Source organism: Acartia tonsa, chromosome 12 (genome assembly GCF_053477335.1).
Source record: "Acartia tonsa isolate MP-2025a chromosome 12, ASM5347733v1, whole genome shotgun sequence".
Lineage (NCBI taxonomy): Eukaryota > Metazoa > Arthropoda > Copepoda > Calanoida > Acartiidae > Acartia > Acartia tonsa.
The window spans coordinates 33,582,001-33,604,189 of record NC_137271.1 but is presented as its reverse complement, the minus strand read 5'-3'; the positions used below and the strand labels follow the sequence as shown (position 1 = coordinate 33,604,189).

The following is a 22,189-nucleotide window of genomic DNA, read 5'->3' as shown; positions in this document are numbered from 1 at the left end:
AAGTGTGCAATCCCATCCTCATTAATAAGTCTGCTTATTGCTTTATAATCGCAAAAAGGGAAGGGAAATTGAAATTCTGGTGCCCAAAGTTTTATAAACATTTTCTAGTCTTTGGCCTAAAAACTTTGGATACTTAGTTTTAAGTTGGTTCAAATTTGCAGTGTAAACAATTTTGAACCAGTAATTTTAATTCACCGAAGAGGTAATTTAGTTTATCATCATTAGTTATGTACATCACTTAAGCGTCCTAGCAAAAAGATTATTGATATAAGGGGAATGGGTAGCTTGATTATTTGTGATAATTAGCTGTTTTGTTAATTTAGTTACTTAATAACTGTGCGGAAGTGAAGTCACACCATAATAATAATCATGTGCACACCTCTCAGGTGGATTCTTAAAAATAATAAGTATCGCTGATTCAATTGTGACAAATCACAAAATTTTTTTTTTAAATCTTCCAAAATAATATTAAGAATCTCCAAATTAAAGAATAAAAACCATATGCCAGTAACCCTTCTATGATTTTAGAACACTTTTATCTAAATTGTTCGAAAATTTGTAAAGAAAATAAAATTTGGTGATCTGGCTACCTTAGCCGTTTCAGCGACCCTTGCTTTTTTTAAGGATCCACCTCTGGTTGGCAATATTTCCTTACATTGTTCTTAACAAGATAGTATAAAACAAAGCTAAGCTGCTATACAAGAATTGTTGTATGTTGGTCTTTCTGTCATGCTTGTAATACTTGGAAGATAAATTTATAAAGAAAAACACCGTCTTAAACTTTTAATAATGATGGAAAAGTTTGGACACTGCTGGTTTGTACAACCCTATCAAGATTTCAGAAAAGTACCAAAAGCTTAAAATTGTAAAAAGTTCTTTGGTTACCAAGATAATTTTTATCCCAGTGTGTTCTCCCTCCCTGTCAAAATTGGCAATATTCATCCTTTTATTTATATTAATTATTTAGTTATAGAGGAGGTGCAACCATTTTGTTTTGATATGTAAAATAAGGAAATTAATAATTGCCTAAAATGTATTGTTCTCAAATAAATTTGCAATTTTAAACTGTTTATGTGGTTTTGCATTTTGCCCTAGACACTTTACAAATAAGGACAACTGAAACCTAAAGTAGCGGAATAACCTTATATAAAAGAAAGATGTCTTTTTGAACTGAAGGATCTTGCTAACTGCTGAACCGATAAGGTTCTTCTTTACAGTGTGACTTTTTATAGATCCTGGGAAGGTTCATAGCTATTTTAAGGGAGGGTACCGACAGCCTCACTAGAGAACTAACTAAAATTAATATTTGAAGCTTGATATCTTAGAATTCGCTGAACCGGTTTAGCTATGCCATATGATATTAATAATTTTTTTCTTTCTTTTTTTTCAGATTATGATAATTTAATAATAAGAAAATGAGAAAAATATTAGGTAAGCATTTTTTTAAGATAGAAAGTTAGAAAATGAGGGGGGAGGGGTAGTTATACCAATTAAAGAAGTAGAGTAAGACGTTTATTGTTTTGGTAGCCCCCCCCCCCTTTTAATTAAAAAAGTGGTGTACTCATATTATATAGAGTGTTATATTATCTTTTGTTTGTCCGTTAAGATCTCACTAAACAATAAACCGATCAAGTCCTTTTCTTTTTGAAAAATTTACTTATTTTATGCTATTTCATAAATGTCTTTGAATGGTTCTGAACTATTTTATTTCCCACTCTGCCACCCCCCCCTTAAAATATAGGGGCACAATCGCTGATATATCATACAGTAGATACAAACTTGCAAAATAAAAGACATTTTTAATGAAGAGAACAGATGGACACGCAGACAAAGAAATGTAAGAAAATAGACAGAAATATGATTAAAGATACCCAGTAGTAGGAGAATGTACACATGTCCCCAAAGTTTCTTATTCGTTAGCTTAACAACTTAGGAGACTTTAACTAATTTGATTGGTTAGTTCATTAAGATGAGTGTCCAAAGGTTTTAACCAGTAATTATTATGTACAGAAGGGTTTATAATCATTGGTGTATCAGTTTATCTGTCATTGTCTTATCCCATAAGACCCCTGAGTTTAATTACAAAGAACCTGTAAAAGTTTAAATATTATATTATTTCTGAAAATATCTTTATTTAAGAAAAACTGTAAAAAAATCCTGTACATAATACATTCTGTACAAAATCGGACCCCGAATTCGCCTGTCATTAAAAAATATGGAGACATAAAAATGAAAACATTGTTGTCTAAGTCTGATATCTAAATTAATGCAAATATGTCTAGAAATAATTAAATTTAGCGTCTCTATTCTATAATTCACGCCATGAAGTATATTATTCTATAGTTAAGGTTTATATGTTTCTATCGGGAAGGGAGGGGACAATGATATGGAAAGAAATAATACTAGTACCCAAGATATATAAACATTATACATTCTTTATCATTCCTTGGCTTAAAAATTCGGGTTTTTAAGTAATAATCTTGATTGGTTGGTTAAAACTAGCAGTGTTCAAACTTTCCATGCAATAATCTTAGTCTACGGAAGGGTTAATTTTGTTTGTAGTCATTGGAAAGGTACAACAATTTGCCCAATCTCTCTTGCTACTAAAAATTAGGAAAAATCTTTAAATGATTTAATATTCTAAAATATTATTCTTTTATAAAAACATCTACCATTCATTAATTATTGCTTCGCTGCTTCAAACTTTTTATTCTTGTTATTTTTTCTCTGGTCAAGTGAAGCAAAAATAACAAAAATTAAATAATAATTTAACATTCAACAATGTAATTAGAATGGGGTTATGGTAGCTTAATTTTGACCGTAATTTAAAAAAAATAAGATTACAGTTTCTTTAAAGCATATAAAAATCAATTAAATTATTAATTATTAATTATGAGAAGAAGGAGAATCATAATGGTTTAGCGGTTAGCGAGAACTTTTGGTAGACATAAACAGACAGACATACTATTACTTTCATATAAAAATAACTACAATAATAAACTAGAAAATCATAGATAGTCAAAATAATTTCAGCACTTTAAAACTTAGTTAAGTTAAACCCAGACCCTAAAGAAATAACCTTAGGGTATACTGAACGCATAACTGTCCCACAAAGTTGGAAGGATGGTAAATATTGCTCTTCAATTAATTAATCAATATAACAAAATCACCCCATTTTGTAGAATAAATAATTGGTTAAAACGTATGGACACTGCTAATTTGAAACCAACCAATCAATATCAAATAAAATAGTACCCAATATTTTTAAAAAAACTAATAACATGATAAAAATAAAGGATGACAAAAACCTTAAGTAGCGAAGCATATAAATAATAGGTAAAACAAATCAGAGTCACTGGTTTATAGAATAAGCATGGCAATCTTCACATTTTTTTTTATCATAATGGCATTAGGATTTAAAAATCATCAAAATCATTTCTAAAAGTTTTCCACCTTCCCAACTTTTGTTTGAGGATTAGTGGTATATATCAGGGAGGGAGGGGACAATGGGCTTTTTTTTATCAAACTAGTTCCCAAAGTTTTGAAATAAAGTTTCTTATTCATTTGCTTATGACATTTTGGAACTTTTATGATTGGATTGATTTGTTCATTAAATTGAGTGTCAAATCGTTTCAACAACTAATTGTTAGACAATTCATCGGCCATTGTCTTATCCCTTTAGATCCCTGGGTATATATAAATTAGACAAAAACAAAATAGTTTTCATTATTTTCTACTCTTTTCATTCAGCTTTAGGTAAGGGATCTTTAGGGACAAGAAAATAGACGATAAAAACAAATTTGCCACTCTTAAGATTTAAATTATTGAAATGTGGTAACTGGTAGTGTGAACCAACCAATCAAGATTCATGAATTCCCTGTTTTTTTAACACAACGAGTTAGAGGACTTGCTTATAAAACGTTGGGTACCAGAATAATATACAGTCCCCTTTCTATCTGTAAATGTTGGAAGTAAACGTTCTTGTTTTTAAATAAACAGCTTTAAATAAAAAAGAACATTTGGATTTTTAAGTAAAAACTGCTAAATAGAAGTTCTACAATATTTTTATATTATTTCTTGCTTATGTTGATATGTTTCGTCATATAAGCAAAGTTTATGAATACTTTTAAGTTTTAAAGCTGAAATAGAAATATAGAGTTAGGAAACTCATCTTCATGAAACAAACAAATAGATTACTTTTATCTATCTATTAGATTTTGATAACCAATGGACCTTTTGGGTATGTTTTTAAAGGGAAGGCCATTTATACGTCATGGTATGGTTTTTGGCTATTTGCGGGAAGGGTTTACCCCCTCCACATGAAAAGAAGAAAAACCTTTACAATTAATAGATCTTTTTGTAGGATCCTATAAAATGCCCCCCAGTTAAAAAATTTGCATGTTTAAATGCACACTCTTTGTAAGTCTTCTTTTTAATCACGAGAAATAAACTAATTGCGTTCACATGAGATTTACGCAAATGACGCATCTCATTTTGGACAACTACAGTCTCACAGATATAGAAAGCTCTAGTAGTTGTAGGAACAATCCGACAACATTATTGATTAGAAAGTGCAATCAATATGTTTTTTTTTTCATTTTATCCAGCTAATAAATTATTTACATATAAACGAATTCTTAAATGAAAAGGTTGACAAATTTCTTTGCTTCTTTATCTCAATTTTATCTATATTTTAAAAAGTCATATTTCGTAACTGGCATCACAAATATAGCTTGAAACATGTCTTTTACCAATGCTAAAATTTCTCACAAAAACAGATGCATATTTCTACAATATTATCTCAGAAACTGCTTGAACAATCGGTCTACATATATGAGTATAGATTAACATGGTTCCCGGTCAAGTTTTAGGCCATTAAGCTCTAATTGAACTTTGAAAATACTGGGTTCGAAAGACTTACTCCGCTACTTATGGACATAACTGTCCTTTGCTTTTTTTGTCCGAATTTATTATCGTGAAAGCATTTCTAGATTTTACCAGTTATTACATAATAATAATTAGTTTTATCAAAATAATTATAATTATATCCATAAGTAGTGCAGCAATAAGTATCTAATGGTAATGTATATAATTGAAATTAAAAGTAAGGGTTACATAACTAAAATTGACCAATAAACAATTGATGGTAAAGTTGATTTATCCTATTAATTTTCTTGGTTTATGTTGACTCTAAAGCAATAACTAAAATTGGCCATGGCTGACATATTATCGACATTAACAATATTCTAATTTAAGAAAGGTCAAACGGACAAACGGACATATTGATGTACATATCCTAGTTATTGAGTAGCTTCGCTACTAATTAATATATAATAACTACACATAAACGCATGATCATTTTTTACGCTCTGACCAGAGCTATCAGGGAGGGAGGGGACATTGAACTGTAAATTATACCGGTCCCCAAAGGTTAAAACACCTATGTTAGCTTTAAAGTTTGTGGATTTTATATTTTCATCATTGGATATTTACATCAATTTTTCCTCTACTGTCTTATCTCTTAAAATCCCTGGCTCTGACAGGAGTAACGCACTTTTGAACTCTGGACGTTTTAGTAGCGAAACTACTCTTTAATTAACTAGTTAATGCTTTTTATTAGTTTTTTTTTTAGCTTATTTATGCAAGAATAATGAATTAAAAACGAATCGGAAACGTCTAAGTGGGGGGAAGGGGAAGGGGTCAATTGGGTTATTACAACACAAAAACAAAATGTGAAATGAAAAAAAAACTTATTTACTCCCATTCCCCCCCCCCCTCACTTTTTAACCCAAAAGGTTTTAGCCAGCCCTTCCCCCCTATCACACAAGAAAACTTAGACGTCATCTTTATTGCTTCGCTTCATATTGATATAATTGTCCTTGTTTACGCGTATTTTAAACATATAAATTTTACGTAATTGCGTATTGTCTTCAGAAATATAAGTAAGGCACATAAATATCATTTTTTATTACAGGGTTAGGGAGATAGGAAAATAATAGATTAATCTAAAATCTTTAAGGACAATAATAGATTAATCTAAAATCTTTAAAAATTATGTCGAGTATATGTTACTAAATAAATGTGATTATGTCTGACATATCGTGGATGTAATGTTGTTCGGATTAATATTACATAGGGATTACATTATCAACTAATATAATTACGACTTCTAATGTTGTTGCGCTACTTATGGAAATTATCGATCTTATATTACAACAAATGTATTGCCCCTGTGATACATAACAATCCGTTTAATTTAAAAAGGATTTTATAGCAAATAATTTTATTTATATTTAGTCACTATGTTTCATTCTATTTTTGGACAATTTCTTAAATCTAAGAAATTTGACATATTTAGTAGACTTATATTATAAATAAATAAAAAAAACAAGATTGTACATGATTAACAAATATTATGTATGACTGGATTGTTTTCACATTGTGTTCTTATTGGTCTAATTTGATAATAAGGTATCTAGATCTAATATACCTATTACTTCCAGCTTTTGCAACGGCCAACCCAGGTTATGAAAGTACCAAACTATGCATAAAATTATATTATGTTGAAATACATCTAATATATCTATTTATATGATATTCTAAGATAAGAGGAGAGATTATTGTATAATCCATTTATCTATCCCTATGTACCCTAAAATATAATATACCAGAAAAATTTGGATTAAAAAGTACTTCTATGTCATGATTAATGTTATGTTATAAGAAGACAAAGTAAAAGTACTATTATTAATAGCGAAACTACCCTATAATTAGCGTGTATAGTACGTCACATCGCGAGCAGTTTAGTCTAATATAGCATAGTTAGAGAATTGGAAAAACTTTACTGTGTTTTTCTTCAAATTTCTTTCAAATTATGTATAAGATTTTTTTTATTATAAGCATTATAAAAATATTTAATTTGGCATTCAATTTTATACAAAGTCATACAATCTAAAATATAAGATACAGATAAAATCAAAATTACTGTAACAAAAAACAACCTAAATCCTTATCAGTTCTGTCTGGGTAACCATGAATAGATCACTATAGATCTGTCTACTTTGCCCAAAATAAATTTAACAAATGTATCCTGGATCTCTATAAACTTATAGACCGAGGTAGTAACGACAAAATACATAAATATCATCACCAACACTTTAATATATTTATTTATGCAATATTTTTTTTAGTTGTTGCCATTCTTGTTGTAATTTTGGAGACTACTTCAGCCAAGTACAGTAAAGCAAAGTAAGTCACGGGATTCCTCCCAACGGGATTCCTCCCACTGGATTCCTCCCAACGGGATTTAATTATCAAAATAAAAGAATATATAGGGCATGAGCTATATGTAACTCTACCCTTGGGGTGGGGACTCTGTCCCGATTTTGTATTGGGTCTTTGAAATCAGCAAATAGCATAAAAAATATAAACACCGCTGAGTCCCTACAAAAGAACAGAAAGCAGTTTGCTTGCAGACGAAAAGGGTCTCCCTCACTTGAGCAAGGTAGTTGTCAGGATTATACATCTATACTTATGCATTTATTATTCAGCATGTCTGTGGAATGTCTTTCTGTCTGTAAAACTGTCTGTATGTCTGTCTGTACGGCTGTCTATACGGTCATCTGTGTGACTGTCTGTTTGGCTGTCCGTAGGAATTCCTGTATGTCTATCTTATATCTATATGTATATCTGTCTGAATGTTTGTCTGTCTATCTGTCTGTATGTCTGTTGTCTCTATGTTTTTCTGTATACCTCTATGTTTGTATATATCTAAATATATATCTACCTACCTGGCAACCTAGCTACCTACCTAAATATTCATCTATCTATTTACCTATCCGTCTACCTATCTATCTATCTATCTATCTAGGGGAACGTGTAACCGTGACTATGACTGTGCCAGCCACAAGTGCCTTTATTCCTTCAATAAGCTGTGCTATCTTAACAGTAAGTCAGTTTTAAACCGAAAAATATGTAGGTTGACCGAACCCCCAGCTTAATAGCCCAAAACCTTTAAAACCCCTCATTTACTCCCCTCAAAATTAAAATATTTGACGATCCACTTTTTTATTACTTACGGATAAACTTGTCCTTGTATTATGAAGGATTATTTTCAATAGCGCATTAAAATTAAAAAAATATTTAATTTTTAACAACAAAACCCAACTTTTTGTGTTTCTATGTTTTTTTTACTTCAATAAAAACATTAACTGGGTTTTTGTTAGCACAGCTCCATACAACAATAGTGTGCAGTATATCCGTATGTCTCTCCTGGGATATTTCATTTCAAAACTATATTACTCTAAAATGTCAAGAAGGGTTGAAAATATACTCTTTTATTACTGCATAATGCTTTACTGTTCTTTTCAACATAATTGCTGTTATCTAGTTATTAGCAGATATACTTATGAGCATATTTATTCTAGTTATACTTTTTCATAAAAAAGTATTTAATTAAAACATAATCATTGGTTGAAATTTGTATTAATTTCATATCACTTTAATTCAGCAGTTTCTTATGATTATTTAAGTTTATTTTTTGTGATTTTCAAATAAAAACCTTGAATTCATATTTCCAATAAAAAGGTTGGATTTACTTTTTGCTGCCTTAATATTCTAAGAAATGTTAAGGTTGTTTTAAATATTCATTTTTTTGTATATCCGTTTGTCCATTTGGCTGTAACAAAGAGATAACAAAAAGTTATAAGAGATCGCAAATTATAACATGTTAAAATGTTTCTATCTTTTCAGTAACTTTTAAAATGATATTTCCTTATTTAAACGTAACAAGATGTAGGCTGTCTTTACTGAAGGATCTTGCTAACCGCTTAACCAATATGGTTCTCCTTTATCATGTAGCTTTATGATTTATAAATAGTTTAGGGGAGGGTACCACCAACCCCCGAATCAAGAGAAATCCTCAATAGAACTAAATTATCCCCCCCCCAAAAAAAAAAAATCTATCGTTTTCTTTCTAAAACTAAAATTAGAAATAAGAGAGACCCCCCCCCCCCCACCTAAAATGTCCCTTGATGCCTCTAAAGGCTTGGATGCTAGTCAAATAGTTAAGGAGCCATCAAAGCACCAATTTTTTCATAACTTCGTCTCCTTTTTTTAGGCATAGCTCAGAACTTCATTTTTCAAACAGGTTTTTATAAAAAAAATCACACAGGGAAAGGACAATGGCTATGTAATTAATCTACACCAAATTCTTTTCCTAATAATACTTGTTTGGTAGAAGATTAATTTATCGTTCCTTGTCCTATCCCACTATCACAACCACCACATTAGCACTTTTAAATAATGCGCATGACAGAGAGGGAGGGAACATGGACCATAATCTATGCCGGTACCCAAAGTTTAAAAGCCTATTATATTATGGCTAGAAAACTTTGGCTAACTCCATTAAATCTTGTTTGATTGACTAAAACTAGATGTGATACAATTTTTAACCAAGAATTGAATCTACAGAAGGAGAAATTTTGTTTATTGTCTTTGTGTTTGTATATAAATTTATCTTCCATTGTGTTATCCCTTAAAATCACTAGCATTTATACACATAAAGCACTACAAATTTATTATGCCAAAAAACGATCCTTTTTCTTTAATTATTGCGCTTTGTATACATTTCCATGCTGTATTTGTTATTAATTTTTAAAAAGCACACTATTTTTGATAGTCGGAATGTCTAAAGGCAATAAGGATTTTTTTTAGGCACATGCCCTTTAATTGTCGCACTAAAATTATTTATAACCTAGATTCCCTCACTCAAATCACGTTTCTTTGCCTCAAAAACTATTACACTCGCGCATCTCACACATACACCTACACACACGCACACAACCCACACCTACACACACGCACACAACCCACACACACGCACACAACCCACACCTACACCTCCGTACACACTAAATGTACAAAAATAGAACAACATATTTATATTTTTATTTGTTGTTTTAATACAATACCTTTTTAAAAAGTTAATATTATATAATGTCAAAGCCTTATCTATTTTTTCATAAACCTGTATATGCCTTAGAAGAATAATCACAATTCCGAGGGGCTCAACCCCCTCCCATTTCATATCACGGAAACTATAAGAGATATGAAGACGCACTTATTGACAAAGTTGTTTATTTTTTTCATTCAGGAAGATTCAAATTATTTTTACCGCCGTTGCACTCTTATTTATTGTTTAAAACGGCCATAACGGTAGAAAACATGAAAAAGTAGAATAGTTGCATATTTTGTTGTTGGTTTTAGAGAACAGGGAGAAAAATATGTGATAGATGTGTCAAAAATAAACATTTGCTAAAGTTTTATTATTTTCATTAAAACAATATGGAGTTTCTGACCTTATAAGTCATCAGGACGCTCCAGGCCCCAGGTAATTCTGGTGCCTGTCAGGTATACCTGTTAACGGCCTTTCCAAGGTTAAAAATGTTTTTTTTTGTCAGTTTATAATTAATGTTTATTTGTTTTTGGAGGAGAAATGGCATAAAGAATGTGATCTATGTACCTTTTCAAAAAGACCTGGATTTTTATGAAATTTGGATGGCTCCTGTGGCCGCTAGGATAGTGAAAAAAGTATATATTATTATTATAGGAATATTGACTGGTAAAGACAGAGACCCTGAGCTATGTGTAACAACCAAATGCGCGGAATGTACTAAAGATAGCCACTGCAGGTTAGTACATAAAAATTGATAGATATATATCTAGATAGAAAGAATTCCATGGAAGTTTTAGGCTGTTTTCGTAATTAAAAATTGCCCTACTTTTAATAAAATCTTTAAAGGTTTTTATAGTGTCCATAAAAATGACGTCATCCTGTCCTACTATTGGTTAATTAAAATGTACACTGGCCTGCCATTGGTTGTTTAGCCTGTGTATTAGCCTATTATTGGTCATTTATAAAGGCACTATAAAGAGCTTTAATATCTTTCCTTCTAGATTACTGTATAATTTTAAATTATGTCCTTAAAGATTTCTGGAACTACAAAAGATAAAAGTTTTATTGTAAAATCCGCGTATAACCACTAATTAGTAATTAACTTAACAGCTACGGACTAGATGGTGTTTTTTCCAATCACAAACAAAACCCAAATTTTATTCAGCTTGATTGTATGCCCTTTATTCTTCTATCTGTGTCTAAATATGTAGTCATAAAGATATAAACAATATGTATGTCAATGAACGGTCAGACAGTCGTCTTTTTTGGTTATTCTATACCTATATGAGCGACTACTTTTTCTGTTTTTTACCTTATGAATTATTTTCGACAGATTTTTTTAATAAAACGGCTTGCTTTATTGCATCAAGATCCATGACATATCTATATAGGAAATAAACATATATAAATAAGCTCGAGTCTTTCAATAGTAGAGTGTTTAATACTCATAGTGCTTCAATAATCCATAATAAACTCCAGGGAGTAAGGGAGGGGACAATGGATCGAATATTCAATCTTTAGGAGTCTCAGACTTTGGGGACTGGCTTAAAGGGAATGTGCAAGAATTTAGCAGTTTCTGACTGAGTTTGGGGACTTGCGTTACTCGCTATTTGAATATATATAGTTTTGCAGACAGAGAGTAGTTCAAATATAAATACACGGCCCCCCTCCCATACTATATTTCACTTCCTTCATCCCCACCTCCTTTTTAAAAGTAGACGAGAAAGGGAAATGGAGAAGGGAGGTGGGGGAAATAAACAGGATAAAAAGGGGCAGGAAGGCATGCGGGTCATATACTTGCCCATCCAGCTACACGCCTGCCTGCCCCTTTTTTCCGTGTTCACATCACTTGCCCCCAAATCTCTTTTCTCTTTCCCTGTCATCTGAAGAGATCCAGGGAGATATTTCTAGTAATTAATTACAGAATGGTTATGTCAGTCTGTAATACTGGTAATCTTATTTTCAAATGATTGCTTTTTTTCTTGGAACTTTTTTCTTAGTTTATGGTTTTCTAGATTTAATCAACAATCACTTTACAATTTCCACCATATTTTCGGAAATATTCTGGTTTTCGTGGCCTTTCTTCAAAAACTCTCAAATTGAATTAATTGCCCATTGTCCCCTCCCTTACTCCCTGATAAACTCTCATTGACCAGAACGATAAGACCCATTATTTTACTCTATGAAGAATAAATTCATATTATTTATTACTAGCAACGCATCCATAATGTGTTCAGATATTAAACTATAATTTAACATTTAACTAAACATTATAACCCTTTCAGGACGATAATCTGAAACAAAAAATACTAGGATCCTAAAACATTTTAAGGAAAGAGAGACAAAATTATAAATACGGTTTTACATAAAAATAATGAAATTTAAAAAAGACGGAAGGAGAAGGAAGTGAGAGAGAGAAACATTTAATTTAAACTAAAGTCGTAGTAATCTTAATGTGTAGTAACTTTTTTTTAGTTGGGTTGATATTCAGGGACTGCACAATGGACAAAAAAGATTAATATTCAGGGATAGGCCAATGGAAGAAAAAGATTAATATTCAATCTAGGCAATAATCTAGCGGGATAAGTTTAGAACGCCGCCTCTAGTATAAGTATAAATACGTCGGTAATTTGTCAGCCAGAACCCTTTTTAGTAGAGAAGCTACTCTCTATTTCAGTTTGTGTGTCCGTCCGTCCGTCAGTCAGTCAGTAACGCTATGGGGGAAATGTGATTTTCTTGGCTGCTATTTGAGTGATACAAATGAAATTTTTAGCAAAGAGTCCCCATACATTTTATTAAAAGCGAAGCATCTCTATAATTAAATTGTTGTCATATAAGTTTTTTTTTTATATGTGCTAAGTTTACATTATAAAGTTGCTAGTTATGTATGAACACATTAGCATTTCCTATGATTTATTATTATTATTTTAGCTTACATTTTTAATTACTATTTTTAATTTATTATCATAAGTTATAAACAATATCAACCTTATCCATAAAAAGCATAAAAGAAATAATATAGAAAACACGAAAAAATGTTCAGAAATATAAAAATTAAACTTTAGGAGTTTTCTTAACAACATGGGGACTTAATTAAATTTTGATTGGTTGGTTTATTAAGTTGAGTGTCAAAACGTTTTAACCACTATTTGTAATCTACAGAAGGGGTAATTTTGTGTATCATCATTGAGGATGTACATCAATTTATCGGCCCTTTTAAGGGAAATACCAGGATTTTTAAGGGATAAGACAATGGACGATAAATTTATGTACATCCCTAATAATCATAAACAAAATTACGCTTCCTGAGTATTAAGATTATTGGTTCAAAAGTTTGGACACTAAGAACCAATCAAAATTGAATAAATTTACACAAAGCTTTTGAGTCAACAAATAAGATAACATGATTTTAAAACTTTGTGTGCTAGTATTATTTACAGTCCATTTTGTAATAATTAGAAAAAAAGAAGGCTCGAAAGCGGCTTAAAGCAGCAGCACTTACTAAGGCAGCTTTTGGCAGCAGCTGTAATTAGCTGACTTCATTTTCTCAGCCCAAAAATTCAATTTTCTTTAATGCTGAAAGTAACAGGATATTTATAAATGTGTGTATGTGTTTTTGTAGCGAAGGATCTCTTAATCTGAACCAACATGGTTTTGGTTATCCTTGTCAGTGAGGCTGATCATAAGTCCGGGGAAGGTTTATAACTATTTAGAGCCGTAAAAATAAAACAAAACATTAATGTTAAAATAATTTTCCCAATCATTTATGTACGTTATATACTTATTTAATTAATAAACTGTAAAGATTATTAATATTAATAATCTTTGAAGTAATGATAGTTTAAATGAAGATAAAGAGCTTTATTAATATACTAGCGGCTACTTCCCTAGAGGCCTCTAGGGGTCCTTGAGTGAGGGGGGGTGGTGGGAAGTCACACCCACCATTTCTTAAATATATTTTTAAAAAAGATATAAACCTTTCTTGGACCACTAAACTTTATAAACTTTAATTTAAACCTATATTTACTAAATGTGGAATAAGATTATCTTTACAACAGTATTATTACTATCTACTATTTTTTAAAGTTTGAAAAAAAAAAATAAAAAGCCAACAAAAATGTTAAAAAATGTGTATTATAATTTACTATGCTTTTATTATTTTAAATATTTGGTAGTTTTATGTTGCTTCACTATTTATGGACATAACTCTTCTTGTTCTTTATTCTCATAGTAAAAAGAATTAATGAAAAAATTACTGTCAATTCTATCATTAGAGCTTCTTCATTAAACAATCAATTTTTCTACGTCTGTATGTCTGCCTGTTTGTCCTTCCATTCGAATATAAGTGTGTCTTTGTGTCTGTCTATCTGTCCGTCTGCCTGTTAGTCTATTTTTCTGCCTCTCTGTCGCTCTGTCCGTCCGTCCGTCTGTTTATTAATGTGTCCTTCTGTATGAAACAAATACTAATACTAAGTTAATCTTAAAATTGTTGATTAATCGGCCCAGCTGTTTAAGAGATATTAAAAGACAAAGAAACATATCCAATCATATGATTTAATACTATATCCATTATTAGTAGCGAAGCTACTCTATAATTTGAAATGTCCGTCCGTCCGTTTGTCTGAGGCAAAGTGGGGGAAAAGTGATTTTCTCGGCTCCTATTAAAGATAGACAGCTGAAATTTTGAAGAAGATTCCCATGACATATGCGCATCTAATCTATACATTGTTTTGTCCATCTGTTTGTTAATTGGGGTGCTAGATCGACTTCTAGATTTTTTTGTTTTTGTAATTTTCTCGACTCCTTTTCAAGACAGACAACTGAAGTTAGCAGGGATTAAGTAAATTTGCATCCTACATATTTTTACTAAGTTTCATTAAGATTTGTATATTGATTGGGGTGCTAGATCGATTCCTAGTTTTTCAAGTTTTCATGATTATCCTGTTCAAGATAAACGGCTGGAATTTTCAGGGATTTATTAAGTCAGCATTCTACACATTTTGAAAAAGTTTTTTATAAAGATATGATAATTGGTTGGGGTGCTAGATCAATTCCTAGTTTTTCAAGTTTTCATGATTGATTTTTTTCGACTCCTGTTCAAGATAAACAGCTGTAATTTTTAGGGATTAATTAAGTCAACATTCTACATATTTTCACCAAGTTTATTAAAGACTATTGCTATTGGTTTGGGTGCTAGATCGGTTCCTAGATTTTACGTTTTTCTTCTTAGCTTAATGCTTCAAAAGATATTATACATTTTTAAAAGGTTTCGTGATTTATTTCATTTATGTCTTTTTAACATACTCAAAAGATTATTTTTTCCTGATGTCTATCAATAAATTTTGAGCTTAGCTACTTATAGATGTTGTCATCCTTGTTATTATCTAAATTCAATGAAGCCTAAATTACATTGATCATTAGTTAATCTTTCTATAAACAAACATATAAATGAATTGTCTAAATGTCCATTAAGGAGATAGCGCAAAGATTCTCTATGAAAGAAGAATCAGTCAATATCATATAGCCCGAATATTACAATAGAGGGGGAAGGGCCTGAATAACTGCATTTCCTCCCCCCCCCCCCCCCTACCTTCAAGGACCCTATGACGACTTTTAATTGGGTTGTTGAAAATCAATCAATAGCGGGATAATATTCACAGCCAAGTCGCTACAAAAGAGCAGTAAGCAATTTGCTAGCAGACAATCTCAACAGAGGGATCCAGGTAGATTAGGATGGGTCGATTTAAAAAAAAAATTTCTGAGACCAAAGGGGGGATCTGCAAATGATTTTTTTGAGTATAATACACCTCTGGATGATTTAAAATTTATCCTAAGTCTTAAAACCGCTGACGATCAGACTTTCAGTTGTAGATCTATTTGTAAATGGGTGTCAAAAATTTATTGAATCAGAACTATGGCTTCATGGTGCTCCTAGGAAAGGCATTGAGGAGTAGAATCAGGAACTTTTGACCGTTTCAAAAAATCTCGTTCCTAGCCTGAGAAAAACTCAAAAAACCTCTACAAATTGGACAATTTTCAATAAATCTTTAAAAAATGATGGCTTTTTAGTAATTTCTATGGCTAGGAACGAGATGTTTTGAAACGGACAAAAGTTCCTGATTCTATGTTCTACCCCGCTTCGATGTTTATTGATGTTTTCATTGTTGATTATATTTTAGTTCTGGAAAGGAGTGTAAATGGTACAAATGTAAGACTCCCACAGTATCTACGCGTAATAGATGCGAGTAAGTAGATAGATAGATAGATAAATAGATAATTAAATAGATAAATAGATCGATGGAAAATACAAATGTAAAACTCCCACAGTGTCTACGCGTAACAGATGCGAGTAAGTAGATAGATAGATAGATAAATAGATAATTAAATAGATAAATATGTAAATTGATGAAAAATACAAATGTAAAACTCCCACAGTATCTACGCGTAATAGATGCGAGTAAGTAGATAGATAAATAGATAATTAAATAGATGAATAGATTTATGAAAAATACAAATGTAAGACTCCCACAGTATCTACGCGTAACAGATGCGAGTAAGTAGATATAAAAGTAAATGGATAGATAAAGTAGATAAATGAAGAAATAAGTGATTAATTAAAACAGACAGTCAGACAGAAAAACAGAGAGACAGACAGTTAGATAGATAATACAGATGTGTAACTAACGGTATAAATGCGAAATAGATGCTTGATATAGATGGCTGAATAGATAAAAAAAATATATAGATCGTTAGATAGATAGATTTACTAATGTCTGTGTCTGTCTGTCTGTCTGTCTGTGTCTGTCTGTTTAACTTTGCAATTTGCATATCTTCGGTGTTTTTAATACTTAGATTTTTATTATTAGTTATTAATTTATTAGTTTATTTTATTAGTTTATACTATGGTTCTCCTTATTAGTGAAGCTTCGTGAAGCTTCTGATAGGCCCTGGAAAGGTTTCTAGCTATTTTGAGAGAGGGTACTTCCACCCTTCAAAGAGATATCGCCCCTGGAAAAAATAAATTTAATATTTTTTACTTTTTCTTCTTAAAACTAAAATCTCCTTCTCCGCCCTCCTCATTTCTCAAGTAAGAAAACTAATCCTAAATAATTAAGGTTCAACCACGAGTGTGTCAACTGGCAGATGTGCCACAAGGGTGTCTGTATCGGCAGGTATTATAGATAGCTTTTTGCAGATAGTGAAATTATAAAATTAATTACAGCTTTGTTGTCCCCAGGGTTTGTTGGCCACTAATAATAATTAGTTTTAATTTCATGGGTTATTAATTTTTTTTTTTGATAAGATGCAATACATTTTTTTAGTGCGCCTCAGAACCTGTTATAATCCAGCGGATATTAATCGGTTTCGAATCCTTACAGCAAATCCTGTTCAATTTAAAGCTCTTTATAGTGCCTATAAATGATGGTAGGCCAGTATGACATATTTTTTTTTATAGGCACTATAAAAGTTTCATTAAATTTGCATGCACATATTAATCATCATAAAATGTTTAATTTCGGTACCTTCACACATAATACCTTGTATAACACAGATAACACCCCTCCCCACTTAGCAGGGGTAGGGGTAGTAGTTTTTGATTGTTTGTTTATTACTTTAAGTCAGATTAGGTTGGGTCATATTAGGCCTTTGGTAGCCTCGCAGGTTAAGACCAGTAGAGGTATAGGCCTAGATAGGGTTAGTTATAAGAAAAAAACACCCCTTGATTTTAATTTATTTCTAAATAGGGGGGGGGGGTAGGGAGGGGGGTATTATCACTGCTCAACCGGCCACCCTCCTTAAATTTGTCATATATCAAGGCAAATATTATTTTAGCCTAAAACTTAACATAATACTTTATAATACTTCATAATATCATTTATTAACATAAATTTTAAAAATCACTTTTCATTATTTCATTTATCATATCATCTTTAAGGTGAATGGCAGTAAAATTAATCTCTTTGTTTAACTTAATTTAGAATGAGATTAATTTATCTTACATTCACCATAGCATACATAATTATCGATGAACCTGGAATTGCACCCATACGGGATACAAAGTATCTATTAGGGGGTTTAGGTTTGGTTAAGATGATTACCTCAAAAAACCTATTTAAATACAGAATACCCACTACCTTTTTAAAATAAGTTTGGGGGGGGGGGGTATTATAAAACACCTCTTCCTCCCTCATTTAATGAATTTTGAAATAAGAGAGAGAGGTTTCTGTGCTCGTAGGGCACTTTTAGGGAAAATGATTAGTTTAGGTCCCATTCAGAGGCTAGGGGCTTTTGGTACAATCCCATGTGGGTAAAATTCCAATCAAGGAAAGCAGCTTATAGTGCCTATTAAAAACAACGTCATACAATACAAATGACCAAAGATGGGAAAGTAAAAAAATGGTCAATATAAATGTATACTGGCCTATCATTAGGCATTTTGTATTGTATGACGTAAGTTTTTTAAAGGCACTATAAAGAGCTTTACAATTAAACCATAATCATCCTTTATGCTTGATTAGACGGTGTAGAACCGACAGGGATTGTCCACATGAACGTCAATGCTTCCAGCGCAGATGTTCCAGGAACAGAACTGATGGCAGGCTCCAGATGGGATAAGGTAGATGGCATCAAATTTCAAAATATTTTTTTTTTATACAAATAGGTATAAGGGCGTTCCACAATTTCAGATGGGGATAAAAAATATTTACTCTTTGCCCCTGAAGAAATTTATTTCACCACCCATCCCCCCCCCCCCCCCCAACCAAGAATAATCAACCCCAATTGAAAAAAGTATCCTGTAGTATACCACAGGCTCCCCATCTCTCAAAACGATATAGATATGGAGGTGAAGAAAATTTTTTCCTCCTTGGGTTTCCCTCCCCCTCCCCCCAGAGAATTATATTAAAGGGGCTCTTTCCCTCCCCCCATCAGTGAAAACGCCTTTGTATCAACTTGCAATTAAATCTTGATGCCAAATTCCTTTACCCCTTGAAACTAATAACATTATTTTTTAGGTTTCATTTCATTTAATGTCCACATTTATTTACTAAGTACTAACATTATTTATTGATTCATTTATTATTTTAATTTCATTTATTCATCTTTTTACTAAATTCATCCATTTTTTTCATTTCATAAATATCTCATAACTCATCTCATTTTTTAAAATTCTAACCTCAAGCTTTAAAGCAAGAGTATTGTACAAGTTTTTGTGATAATTGGTCTGTTAATTAGTATACAATACATAAAAGTTAAGGGTCTTACTTTGACACATAAACCATTATTTAATGAAGGTTGTAAAATCAAGGCTCGGCATCCGCAACAATCTTTCAAATTTAACTTCGATGTTTAAAATTTTTGTTTGGAAAAAAGTAATTGTCATATTTAGGTCAAGTTTAAACTTCAGGCTGATTTTAAAATTGTGAAAGGTTGATTTCCTTGAGGTGTACAGTCAGCTGACACATGACTGTCAAGCCCTGTGTTAAAAAGCACCCAACTCCCAATACAGCAAGATTTATAATAATTGCAGTTTGGAATCTCATTGTTGCCAAGATTTTCCGACTTTAAAATAGTCAAAGTTTTTTTTATGCTTTTGCTTTTTGGTCCTCTTTTAACAGTTGTCAAATAATTGTCGCACTCGCACAGCAACTGTGTAATGATTACTTTTAGGAGGTGCCGTACAGACCGTGACTGTCCCCACCAACGCCAATGTATGCAAAGGAGGTGTACAAGAAACCGAGTCTCAGGATAAATAACTACCTGCCTATCTAACTATATTTATGCTTCTTTGTATTTATTTATATTCTATTTCAAGGGAAATTCACAGATTCTATATTTACCATTTTATGTATTCATGAGAGAATGGTAACTAGAAATTACAACAATTACAGTAATTCCGTAATTTTTAATGCATATTTTTTTTAAAGAATTCATGGAATGATTCCATGATCACATTTTAAAGTTTTTTAATGCTTTATTTACAAACTATTATTTTGGGCATTTAATATCTAATCTTAAAGGATTTCATATCAATACTAGTCATTTTTTATAATATGTAATTAATGATAACATTAAGCCTTTTTATAAGTTAATTCAAAATTTTAAATTCCATACACAGCAAAGCAAAAACAAGCTAAAAACATTTAAGAATAAGATTTAAGTTGTAAACATTAAGATTAAAGACTTTTTCAATTTTTGATTTGATAGAAAGATTACCAAACTATTTAGATTAATTTTCTAATTCATTAGAAAGATACTTTCTATCTGAAATATCTTTTAAAAGTCATTTTTCATCAGTACAAATAGACAGACATACAAACATACCCTGTTTTTAGAGTAGCTGCGGAACTAAAATAATTGTTCCTCTCTAAAAAACTTTTCAAGTGCCAGATATTCTATATATATTAGTACAACTCAATAATCAAAACATTAATTTTATTTATTTATTTTATTTTATTGATTTATAATGTTCTTGTTCTTGACAAAAAACTTGAATCTAAACAGTTTTATTATTTAAGCATTATTAAAGTATATTTTTATTATTTAAATAAACTGTTTGAATTGATCTTTATTCATTCTGATATATAAAGTTGTAAGGTTTTTGTTTGTAGCTTTTCAAGTAACTTTTTATATAGACTTGAGGTGGTTTTAGGCTGTTTTACTTACAACCCTTTTGTCCCATATAGGCTACAGACAGTGGTAAAGCACATGGTAATTTCAAATAATAATTAATTGATTATGGGTCCTTGCAGGGGCTAGGGGCTTTCTTAAAATCCTGTGTGGGTGAAATTCCAATAAAAGCATTATTAGTGATTGTTAGACGATGTAGAACTGACAGAGATTGTCCTCATGAGCTTCAATGCTTCCAGTGCTGATGTTTCAGAAACAGGATGGATTACAGGCTCCAGATGGGATAAGGTAGATGGCATCAAATTTACAAAGATTTTTTTGAACTTCTGAAAAAATGTTGACTCTTCCAAAAATATTTTTTGGATTAGGAAAAATAAGCTTCCTATATATGTGTGGGAGAAATTCATCCTCCCCACCTAACCAAAGAAACTAAAAGAAACCTACTCATCCTTGAGTTTCCCTCCCCATTTTCCCAGAAAATTAACTAAAGTATTCCCATCTCTCCCATGAAACCGCCCTTGTATCCATTAGATAGAAAATTTGTGTAGCCAAATTCCTTCACCCATTAACATTATTTTGTAAGTTTCATTTCATTTAATTTCCATATTTGTTCACTAAATACTAACATTATTATTGATTCATTTACTATTTCAATTTCATTTATTATATTTCATTTCATTTATTTTATTTCATTATTTTATTTCATTTATTTTATTACATTTATTCTTCACTTACTAAATTCTTACAAAATTCAACCATTTTATTCATTTCATAACATGTAAAACTCATTTCATATAAGTGTTTTGACCTCAAACCTTAAGCTTCAAAGTATTGTACAAGTCTAACATTAAACATTTTTTTATAAGGCTCTAACATCATCCGCAAGCTAAGCCTCAAATTAACACCAGCTTGAATGCTTTGACATTTTTTTTTGGAAAAGAGTTATTGCCATATTAAGGTCAGGTTTAACCTTAGGGCTTGTTTTAAGGTTGATTTCCCTGAGGCATACAGGTGTCTGACTGTGTAGAAAAGTTCCCCCTTTATTTCTCAACTTCAAGTTTTTGGTTTCTTATTTTTGTAAAGATTTTCAGGCTATATACAGTCAAATTCTTATTTTGCATCCTTAACCTCCTATTTTAACAACCTTTGTTTTGTTGGTCCTTTGTAAATTTGAGTTGCGATATGCACAGCTACTCTATAATTATTAATTTCAGGAGATGCCGTACAAACCGTGACTGTCCCCACCAACGCGAATGTAGACAAAGAAGGTGTACTAGAAACAGAGTCAGAGGATAAAATATACCTACCTATCAAACTTTATTTATGTTTCTTTGCAATTATTTATATTCTATTTTAGGGAAGTTTCAAAAAAGTTGAATTCAAAGTAATTGCCTGTATACCTGTCCACCCTTCTATATCTATGATTTTATGTATTAATATAACAATTTAAAGGGGACGGGCACTAGAAACTACAAATCTATTTAATTCTGTTATTTTATATTCTATTTTAATGAAAGTTTTACAATAGTTGAATTCAAAGTAATTGTCTGTATACCTCTCCACCTATCTATATATGATTTTATGTATTAATATAACTACACTAGA

At 31.2% G+C, this 22,189-nt stretch overlaps 1 protein-coding gene across 3 annotated transcripts; it reads left to right on the top strand.

The window, feature by feature from the left end:
* Positions 1–1,388: 1,388 nt before the first annotated feature.
* LOC145333907 (uncharacterized) lies at positions 1,389–21,932 on the top strand. 3 transcript variants are annotated; one of them, XM_080179169.1, is made up of 8 exons: positions 1,389–1,431; positions 7,191–7,248; positions 7,871–7,947; positions 10,610–10,691; positions 16,135–16,200; positions 17,071–17,127; positions 18,475–18,572; positions 19,625–20,623. In XM_080179169.1, the coding sequence occupies exons 1-7, from the start codon at positions 1,416–1,418 to the stop codon at positions 18,569–18,571; spliced, it is 453 nt and encodes a 150-aa protein (XP_080035295.1). In that variant the 5' UTR covers positions 1,389–1,415; the 3' UTR covers position 18,572; positions 19,625–20,623. The 3 variants fall into 3 exon arrangements, with proteins under 3 accessions (XP_080035295.1, XP_080035297.1, XP_080035296.1); XM_080179171.1 differs by lacking the exons at positions 18,475–18,572; positions 19,625–20,623 and adding an exon at positions 21,799–21,932; XM_080179170.1 differs by lacking the exon at positions 18,475–18,572 and having other exon boundaries at positions 19,625–20,622.
* Positions 21,933–22,189: the final 257 nt, after the last annotated feature.

Excerpts from the sequence above, each read along its gene's own strand:
- LOC145333907 (XM_080179169.1), top strand. Across the intron at positions 7,249-7,870 it reads GCCAAGTACAGTAAAGCAAA|GGGAACGTGTAACCGTGACT; the intron begins GTAAGTCACGGG and ends CTATCTATCTAG. Across the intron at positions 7,948-10,609 it reads TAAGCTGTGCTATCTTAACA|GAATATTGACTGGTAAAGAC; the intron begins GTAAGTCAGTTT and ends TTATTATTATAG.